Raw genomic sequence first — 9960 nt, forward strand, 5'->3', positions numbered from 1 at the left:
GCAGCACCAAAACTTTCCATTGTACCGCATTGTAGCACTGTATTATAAACAAAATTGCTGGTCAGTATACATGTATAGTCACATAAAAAATAAACATTGGTAATAACAATATCCCCAATTCCAAACTTGTTCCATAAACACCTGCTGTAATTTCACATAACTTACCGAAGGATTTCCTTGCGTGTAAAAAAAGTGCAGTCCTGCAACGACAGAAGGAACATAAATCTTGTAAAATGAAACACTCTCAACAGATACAAGGCTTGACACTGAAATGTCCTGAACACAACCTTGACTGAGATGTAATTTATGTTAACTATATAGTTTGGGGCCATCTCTACCTCTGAGCATGTCGTCCCTAAACACAGCAGGGTTTAAGATTTCTCTCAGCTGATAATGTTGTATCTTAGAACTGCCATCGATCACGTCCATGTCACGTGAAACCCAGCAGTTCTAACATGGCTGTACGGTTGGATCTGTTTGTATGCCACAGACAACACACAGTATTGCTCTTACCAGCCCTGTGGCTCAATATAGCATCGCCTGCATATTGCCAATATAGTATGTACTGACTGTTTTATTAGCTAATGATTTATCTCTCCTTTATGATGTGTACCCTGTGTTTGCCTGCATACTTGGCTTATGCTAAAAAAAAAAAAACCCAAGCCAGAAATCACTCTAGATGCTTGTGAGAGTGCTTTAAAGATTTATCGCATTAGCCTTTAAATATTGTTAATTGCTCATTAATCTGAAATATTGGGACTTAGGTCTGTGCAATGTAAGGCAAGGCCACAGAGGCAAGAATTATTAGCACACTGGATAGATGTCCCGTGTGTAAATTATTACCAAAACACAGTCCGCATATCTAGTAATGATTACAGGCTGAGAGATGAAAATGGCTTCTTGGCCAACAGCATATCTTCTAATAATCAAAAAGGGTTTAGTCTTGCCTTGGGCTATGTAGGATTGGAAAGCCTTTTTCTTAATAAAGCTCATACCTTTATATAGGTATGTATATAGTAATAAGATTATGTATGTATGTGTTAGAAAAAAAATAAACTGTGATGAGGTGCACTGTTATAGGTAAATTATTACTCTTAGAGAAGCAACAACATAGTAGAAAAAGAACATTAATATAAACCTGCACTTAATCATGCTGTTGTTTAAAAAAAAAATCAATGAACACCTTCTGACCAATCAGATCTGAGAATTCAACAGCACTGTATTGTAAATAGTTATATATGTTAACTCAAAAAAATTGCCCATGCATAAAAAAAATTATCTGAATAGCTGGTTACTAAATATGGAACGAAAAAAGTTTGAATATCCCCAAACAGAAGTGGTAGAAACCTGCGTCATGCTGGAGTGACTAGTGGTGATGTGAGTATGACTTGGCTGATCATAGTAATCTTTCTTTCAGCCAAATGGTCATGCTCTACTAGTCCAAGAACTAGCTGGAGTTAATTACAGAGCATGAAGGATGTGAGTGTTCATTCTGGCTCTAGACTGTGTTTTATTTAAAAGTAGGTTATATGAAGAGAATATATGAAGAGAACATTTAAAAGGTGTATTATTTTTTAATACATGTTTTAAGAACTTCAGATAGGAGATGTCATTCAGTAATCATAGATGTCATCCAAGTATTTTCACATGTATGTCTCATGTATGAATTGAGTTGAATCATTTCCTCCCGCCATGTTCTTGATTGTCCTCTTTAAACCTTTATTTTTTCCAGTAACCAGTGGTGATAAATTTGCTGAAGTTACCAGTATGACTGTACAAGCTGAAAGACAATCCTCATAGATTAGCTTGGTATTAATTATTAACTGGATGTCTTCCAGGTTCATACAAGGAGAAGACAAACTAGATGGGTCACTAAAATTATGGCAATGTCCTAAAGTTTATGCTACCATATCAAATGGCAAACTACCATACACTCTTAAAAGAAAAAAAGATAAAAGTTTTGCACTGGGGAAATCATAAGGTTCTGTGTAGTGTGGAAAGTTTTAAAAATTGTATTTATTTATTTATTTATTTTTATATAAAGTAAGCATGTTTAATCATCCACAGCACCACTGAAGAACCCTTTCCAAAGTATACTGCATAGCATGTCACAGTACACCACCTGTTTAAAAGTATGTGGTTTGGGATATCTACATTTTCATAGTATGGTGCCATTCAGTGCTTGTAGGATTAACAGGATAAATAAATAAAACAAAAAAGCCAAACCCACATGTGAAATCCACCATGAACTAAAAACCCTCAAGAAGAGGCCACATGTAATTGTATTATGCTATGGCTAAGGTTATAAGGTAAGTGCATAAAAATTGATACCTTTTAGCTGGTTAAACATTTTCATTCAGTACAATCAGAGTGAGCATTAGAGTCATATGTTCCGGTAGTTACGTTTTCGGTTTGAAGCATTTTCCTGGATAACTCACATTTCAAAGCATCAAGCTTTAACCTTGGCCTTTTTTCAGTTCGCTGGATGCTTTGATCTAAGAATTAGCCTTACTGTTGGGCAAAAGGGTGTAATCCTATACTGCTCTCAATTGTTTGGAATTTAAAATTAAAGGGTGAGAGACAAAAACCTCCCAATCATTCAACTTATGATGATGAATATTAATATGTATTTTTCTATGCAGAATAAGGTTAATCTAGTATTTGTTTCTGATAGATTGAAAGGGCTTTTCACTAGCTATTCTTTGAGATTGCATTGCCAAGACATGGATAATGCTACATTCCAAAAGTAAAATAGCAATAGGCACAGGTTGGAAAAGAAATACATGTGGTGTAAGTTTTGTGTCTCCATTTTAAAGCAGCTCAGCATCCTGCAGTAGTACAGCAGCCTGTAGGCAATATCCTCACAGCACTAAAAAGTAAGAGGGATTTTAACCTTCTATAGCACTGTAATTAGTTTGTTTCCATTAATAGCCTACATAAGCTCTGTAACACATGCAAACTTGCTGCATGATTTCCTTGATTTTTGCAGTTGTCAGCAGTTCTGTAGGTTCTGAGGTCTGTCTTTAAGCTTAATTACTGATGGGAAGGGCTGAATATACCGAGAAGTCTCTTACCTGGTAGGCGTCTAGCTGTTCATCAGTAAATATCGTCTGCTTATTACCCATCCTAGTCGAGTGATTTTCCTGTCGTACAGATGCATCACATTGGGAGTTGGAGGAGTCCTGGTTTTCCTAGGCATTTATGGCATGTATACGATGTGGCCAGACGGAGAAAAGCGTGACCGCGCATAGAATTGCAGACCTCCGGCTTACTTATGGATGTTTGTAATGCCAATAGCACTCTCCATAAATACTTGAGTGCAAGGTGATCCGCGATCCTCCCCTACTCGAGTGTAGAGGTTCATGAATAGCAGAATAGCCTGTAGGATTACTCACACCCACTCCCGTTTCAGCACACACTGCTGTCCACAGCTGCTCACACTGCCAAAGCTCAGCGGAGAGCTACAGGACAGGAAAGGGGAAAATATTTACACTTACGTGACGCTAGGGGGCGTCTGTCACGAGGGCATGGAGGAAACCGAAATAAATAAACATAGAATTAAATGTATACATTATAACAAGATAATTAAATATAGGAGAGACATGTCAATATAAACATAAATATTTGCCAGAAATACATAATGTTGAAATTAATATTATACACTTCTGTGAAAAATGTCTTAGGCATCCTAATTTTTTAAATACAAAGTTTGTTACAGATGTGGCGTTTTATGACATCTGTATTATTAAGTCAGTACAAAAACATTACTTTTCCAACAAAAACAAGTTACATTTTACAGAAAAATGTGTATGGCATTAGGCGCATGGTGGCTTAGTGGTTAGTTGCGTTCGTCTCACACCTCCAGGGTTGGGGGTTCCCTGTGCTTGCATGTTCTCTGCGTGCTGCGGGGGCTTCCTCCGGGTAGTCTGGTTTCCTCCTCCAGTCCAAAGGCTTGCATGGTAGGCTGATTGGCATATCCAAAGTGTCCGTAGTGTATGAATGGGTGTGTGTATGTGATTGTGCCCTGTGATGGACTGGCACCCCGTCCAGGGTGTACCCTGCCTTGTGCCCCATGCTCCCTGGAATAGACTCCAGGTAGGATAAGTGGTATAGAAAATGGATGGATCGATGTGTATGACATTAAAGAAAGCAATATATTACATAATAATCACTTTTCAGACAAAAAAGAGAATTCTCCAAGATGCTTAGACCTACCAGCCAATTTCCTTATAAAACTGCACAAAATGTACCTGAGACTACTGATGTAAGGGTTGTAATAAAAAAATTAATAAAAAAAAAACAAACAAAAAAAAACAAATACTGATTGTGTTTAGTTTATTACTGTTTACTGCCCTCTATAGTATGTTTTTATAGCTACAAAACATATAATGTTGTTATTTTTGAAGGCATCTTTGCTTTACATCATTTCTTTGCATGTGCCTAAGACTTTTTCAGTGTACTATATATTATGAAGGACTTATACCACCTATATTTATTTGTTTGTGTGTTTGTCTAACTATCTTTGCTTACGTCGTAATTAAAAAGTTCCCATGCTAATTTAAAACAAAAGCAAACAAACCAAACATATTTGGCAACCGTTTATGTGGAACTGGTTTTCCACAGTTAAACTAGATGGTAACGAGGGAAATGATTCAAAATAATCTGAAGGAATTATCTCAAGGAAATTAAAACATAAAACGGATCCAATTAAAAATCTGAATAAATCATGCGTATATATCATGCGTACTGTAGCCTATAAAACGAGAATAATATCGTTGCGTACTATAATACCGTTTTAAAGTAGTATGCACTATTCTGCCCTGCAGTTTAGTATGGCAGTACACGGGATTTGACGTAGCTAGGGTCCTTGACATCACCGTAGTAACCAAGCAGTGTAGGTACACAGAAAAAAAGGACAGGAACTTCCGGGTGGCGTAAAAAAAAGGCAGTAGTAATGTAATTTGTGCGAATTATTAACCATTGAGCGATTTGTTTAGTCTTTACAGATCATGTGATTAGTGATGGGAATAATTATTTTTTAAATACAATGATAGAAAACCCGAACCAGCCTGACGCACAGCCGTACAGCGAATCAGACCCAAGCACCGCGTCAGAGCTCGCCACAGATAAGACAAAAGACCTCCAGCGGTTTTCTTCTCTAATGACTATATAAATTAGAGAAAATATGGAAGCTAAAAGGGACAAAGAGTATGGTAAGTAGATTACCAGCACTTTCAATGCATCTGTTAAACGTGTAAGCTAGGCAGCTGGGTTGTGATTTATTTAGCGCGTAGAAGTAGCTGTATATTCGCTGCGGTACTCAGTACTCTTTGAGAGATACTGTTTGTTTTGGTAAACTAAAATTAGTAGCTCGTCAGGAGGCTTCGCTCCTACAGGGTTGGGGGTTCAAATCCTGCCTCTGCTCTGTCTGCATGGAGCTTGCATGTTCTCCCCCTGCTTTGGGGATTTCCTCCCCCTGTCCAAAGACTTGCCTTGTAGGCTGACTGACATCTCTAAATTGTCCATGATGTGTGATTGGGCCCTGTGGTAGTGTCCCCTGCCTTGTTCCCTGGGATAGGCTCTGGGTGACCTGGGGTAGGTAAGTGGTACGAAAAGTTTTATATAAACTAGTTCCTTTGGCATTGCTTTATTGCAATATTATACACGTTCATACTTTCGTTCATCTTCAGTTACAGCTTTAACCTAGTCAGGGTCATGGTGGACCCGGAGTCTATACAAGAAACACTGGGTGCAAGGTGGGAGAATTCACACTGTACTGTATGGCTGCACACACAAACACATTCACACACTCATTCACACCAAAGGGTAATTTAGAGTAGACAATCCTCCTTTCAGTGTGTTTTTGGATAGTGGGAGGAAACTGGACAACCCAGGAAAAAAGGCCACACAACACAGGCAGCACAATGTGAAACTCCACCTAAGCACAGGATCAAACCAGGGAGCCTGGAGCTGTGAGGCATCACTACTACCCAATGTGCCACTGTGCTACCTATATACACATTCAGTTTAATCAAATTACACCTGCCCTCTTTTCCCCCTCCTTGGTAGCTGATGCCAGGGATGTCGGTAGGTGGATATTGCAAAGCTAAATATCAAATTATGTTTTCCATTTTATGTCACTGAATATACAGTAGTTTTGTGCAATATTGAAGATTTGTCGGTACTTCAGCAAGTCACAAGCTGGCATCTCTCCTTTACCACTTTACCACACACTCTTGAACTCGTTTAATCTTTGCTTGTTTTGCAGAAGAGTGTGCAAAGATCACTACTGGGCTCCTGAAGTCCCGAACTGGGGAATTTGATTTGGAGTCCATTTTATTTCTCAAGCTAAGGAGTCTAGGTAGTATTTTGTTGTTGTTTTTATTTTGAAGTATATGTAGTCTGTGGTCCCTGTAACAGACAGTTTGTGTATGTGGTTTTTTTTTTGTTTTTTTTTTAAATATATTTTTTTAGAAATATATGATCTTGGATGCATTGGAGAATGTATAAACCTGGAAAGGCTGGACCTCTCTGGGAATAATATTACAAATCTAGCACCTCTTGCATCACTCAGACTTCTGCTTGTGCTGAATCTGTCAGCTAACAGGATTTCCAACATAGGTAAGTGAATATAAGTAGTAGTCATAAGTATGATGTTGAAACAGTGATGATCTAGATATTGAATCTAATATGTATCATCATGTATTGTCATTATGGAGAACCCCTCTCTAGTTGTGAAAGTCTGCAGAGTCTGAATCTGGCAGGCAATCTTATATCCAGGTATTTTGCTTTGTAACCATTTTGTTTTATTGCCCAATTTTCCCCTTCTTTCGATATAAATTTATTCTTGTATTTTCTAACATACAGCATTGATGGCCTCCATGCTTTGAAGACTTTACGGAAATTAGAGAGTATTAGGCTGAAGGACAACACCTATAATCACACTAATCCAGGTTTGCTTTTCCATCTACTGGTAATGTGCTTTGAACTTTAATCTGGAGTTGTTTTCTTTTCCTCACGATTTAAACCATCCCACTCATTTCTCTCAGTTTGCAAGAACTCAGCATACAGAAACACAGTCCTCGAAATGTTCCAAAACCTCAAGGTGTTCGATGGTGAGGAAACATTTGCATTGGGACCCATAATAATACCAACAGTCTGAACAAAATGTAAGCAGCCAGCTAAATGAGCATGCAAATAATTGTTTTACATGGCTGTAGGGGAGCGGGTGGTTGGACGCGGAAGTGATCTGTACCAACTATGTAAAGACATTGATGACACAATAAAAGGTATTTCTAACTTCTATTTAGTTGTATTTGCATTTTACACCTGTGAGTGAACTGTAGTAATATCAGTTATATTTTTTCATGATATTAATTTAATAGATGTAGTTTCCAAAGGTTTTTGTTGTGCTGGTGCATGTGTAATACCAACTGTGCAAACAAGAGCTCTTGTTGTTTATACCTACAAATACAAATTAGGCAAAATATGACAATACCTGTAGTAATTGTGGTGTTAAATAATACTGGTTAATTCCAGTTGCTCTGATATTAATATTTTATCTTTTGTAGCAGGCATATATAAAAATGGCCAGTTGCCAGAAGTGCCAGAGTGTAAGCCATGGGTAGAAGATGGGTTTTGGGAGATAAGGAGATCAAATAATGCCATTGTTGAAGAAGCCTACAAACAATTTAATGGTAATACCTTTTATTTCATTTTTGATATTTCTGTTAGTGCTATGTTTTAAGTTCTACAGGCCATGTACTTTGTTAAGGCTATATGGACACATAGCAGTTACTAGTAATGCAAGGCCTTAGCGTAAAGATTGCTACTGATGCTTTTTTCTTTATTTTCTATCACCTTATTGTTTAACAGATGTTCTTCATGAATGCAGGCTGCTAAACAGAAGAGCAGCTCATGCCATCTCACAAACTGAGAGGACACTCGGCCTCAAAAACCCACCAAAGCAGTATTCTGTTTGAAATAACCACACATTGAAACCGTTTTTTAAACCGTTTTGAAACCGTGTTGATGGTATATATGTACACACACACAGGTGTATCTCAAAAAATTAGAATATTTTGTGGAAAAGTTAATTTTTTCCCGCAATTTAATTCAAAAAGTGGAATTTTCATATATTCTAGATTCGTTATGCATAAAGTGAAATATTTCAAGCCTTTTTTAAATCTTGACGATTATGGCTTACATGGAAATTAAAATTGATCATTTTCAATGCTTGTGCTATTTTCTTGTAGCCGCTTCCCATTTTGTGAAGCTCAACAACCTTTTGTCAACACATCACAGCTAAATTCCTTGGTCTTACCCATTATGAATGATTAAGGCAATTTTGCCTATGTCTTACCTCATATTTATACCCCTGTGAAACAGGAGGTCATGGTTGAACAATTCCACAATTCGTTCCACAATTCACCCAGGTGTTCTAAAAAATGTAAAATATCAATGGGAATATACTTCAAATATATTTTATCATATTAATTAATAGGGGTGCCAGTAGTTGTTGCACACCTATATTTAACCTTGTTTTTTTGATAAACCTGTGTTTTGTTTGCAATTGTTTGATATCCATGAGTGCAGAGGATGTTTGTGATTTTTTTTAACAAAATATTAAAAGTTTAAACAGTAAAGACAAATTTTCACAGCCTTCTTCGCTCATTTTTATCTTTTTAGCAAGAATGCCAATATTAGTGGAGGGCACTGTACACATGTGTGTATATAGGGCTGCAACTAACGATTATTTTCATAATCTGTTAGTTGGCCGATTATTTTTTCCGATTAATCACTTAATCGGGGGGGACTTTCAGTAATTTTTATTTTATTTAAAATAAGATCCACAAACTGAGTGTTACAAATATAAACTTAAGACTAAAACTTTACACAACTGTTTGTATATAATCAAATATTTACAAAAATGTGAGGGGTGTACTCACTTTGAGATACTGTGTATTATATAGACACCGTGTTCATTTCCCAATCTGCCTTATGCCCCTGCTTCTTAGGATGTTTCATAAAAAATACCCTTTAATACTCATAAAATCCATCAATGCGACATTTAACTATAGTTGTAGATGGTGCATGCATCCATTTATGCATTCGTTATATCCCTCCACTTTTCCTCACTTCACTTACAGTATTTGAAGTCTGCACCAATTAACCTGAATCATGTTCTGTAATTTGGGACATTTTGAAATTGAGTAAATTATAAAATGTACATTATTTGAACTAACGTTATTCTTATTTTGTTACAATCGTACATTTTATGTATATAGAGGCATCATAAATAGGTGAAATGAATTATTCATGACAACATTATAACATTAATGTGGGGGGGGGGCTGTTCAAAGCATGTCATTTTTCCTACCTCAAAATCTTTTGGGTCAGTTTCCTGTTTGATCCTGGCCACTGCAGGACCCTTATATGCTGTCACACAAATTAAATCTTGTTATTTTTAACAAGCACTTCCACTGCAAAGGCTCAATAACAAGTTTTGGCTTTCACTTATCAGGCAAGAAAATAAATGTTGCTAAGTGTAACTGTCCCAATCTACCTGATGTCCCACTATACCTGAATTCACCCTAATTCGAGCAAAAACTTATCAGTCTCATGGCAAATTAGGACATGTATACTTTCTATTGCACGGTGACATCCAGTCCAGTAGGGGATGTGGGTCCTGAATGTCTGCTACTATTTATTTCTCTACGTCCTGTCTGCTTGGAAATGGCTACCTGGTTGCCAGATTGATTAAATCCCGGTTACATTGCTGTAATTCTATATCCAGAATGTGTGTATTAACATGCATATCTTGGAGGTTCTTTACTTTTAAGCAAACGGGAAACTTGATTTAGTTGAGAACTGACCGCTTGTGATTCATATCAAGTGAAAAACAGTGCACTGCGGAAGGATGTCTGCGTGAAATCTTCATTTTCTGCTCGGAGACAGTGC

At 37.1% G+C, this 9960-nt stretch overlaps 2 protein-coding genes across 8 annotated transcripts in view; one reads left to right on the forward strand and one right to left on the reverse strand.

Moving 5' to 3' along the window:
- cib2 (calcium and integrin binding family member 2) overlaps nucleotides 1-3453 on the reverse strand; it is a 23583-nt gene extending 20130 nt beyond the window's left edge. Inside the window, exons 1-2 of the mRNA XM_017485978.3 lie at nucleotides 3075-3453; nucleotides 166-200 (exon numbers count right to left, since the gene is read on the reverse strand). Of these exons, the coding sequence (XP_017341467.1) occupies nucleotides 166-200; nucleotides 3075-3125 (86 nt within the window). The 5' untranslated portion in view covers nucleotides 3126-3453. The remainder of the gene's footprint in view (nucleotides 1-165; nucleotides 201-3074) is intronic.
- Nucleotides 1-8651, forward strand: part of lrrc61 (leucine rich repeat containing 61) — an 18268-nt gene extending 9617 nt beyond the window's left edge. The window contains exons 1-10 of one of the 7 annotated variants that reach the window (XM_053685910.1): nucleotides 4879-5599; nucleotides 5691-6087; nucleotides 6269-6361; nucleotides 6475-6621; nucleotides 6720-6780; nucleotides 6868-6953; nucleotides 7050-7115; nucleotides 7221-7289; nucleotides 7572-7697; nucleotides 7876-8651. In XM_053685910.1, the coding sequence (XP_053541885.1) occupies nucleotides 5994-6087; nucleotides 6269-6361; nucleotides 6475-6621; nucleotides 6720-6780; nucleotides 6868-6953; nucleotides 7050-7115; nucleotides 7221-7289; nucleotides 7572-7697; nucleotides 7876-7982 (849 nt within the window). In that variant the 5' untranslated portion in view covers nucleotides 4879-5599; nucleotides 5691-5993 and the 3' untranslated portion in view covers nucleotides 7983-8651. Of the gene's footprint in view, nucleotides 1-4876; nucleotides 6088-6268; nucleotides 6362-6474; nucleotides 6622-6719; nucleotides 6781-6867; nucleotides 6954-7049; nucleotides 7116-7220; nucleotides 7290-7571; nucleotides 7698-7875 lie in introns of those variants that run through there. The other 6 variants (XM_053685912.1, XM_053685911.1, XM_017485974.3 and 3 more) reach the window with 6 other exon arrangements.
- The last annotated feature ends 1309 nt before the right edge of the window (nucleotides 8652-9960 follow it).

Source organism: Ictalurus punctatus, chromosome 14 (assembly GCF_001660625.3).
Source record: "Ictalurus punctatus breed USDA103 chromosome 14, Coco_2.0, whole genome shotgun sequence".
NCBI classification, from domain to species: domain Eukaryota; kingdom Metazoa; phylum Chordata; class Actinopteri; order Siluriformes; family Ictaluridae; genus Ictalurus; species Ictalurus punctatus.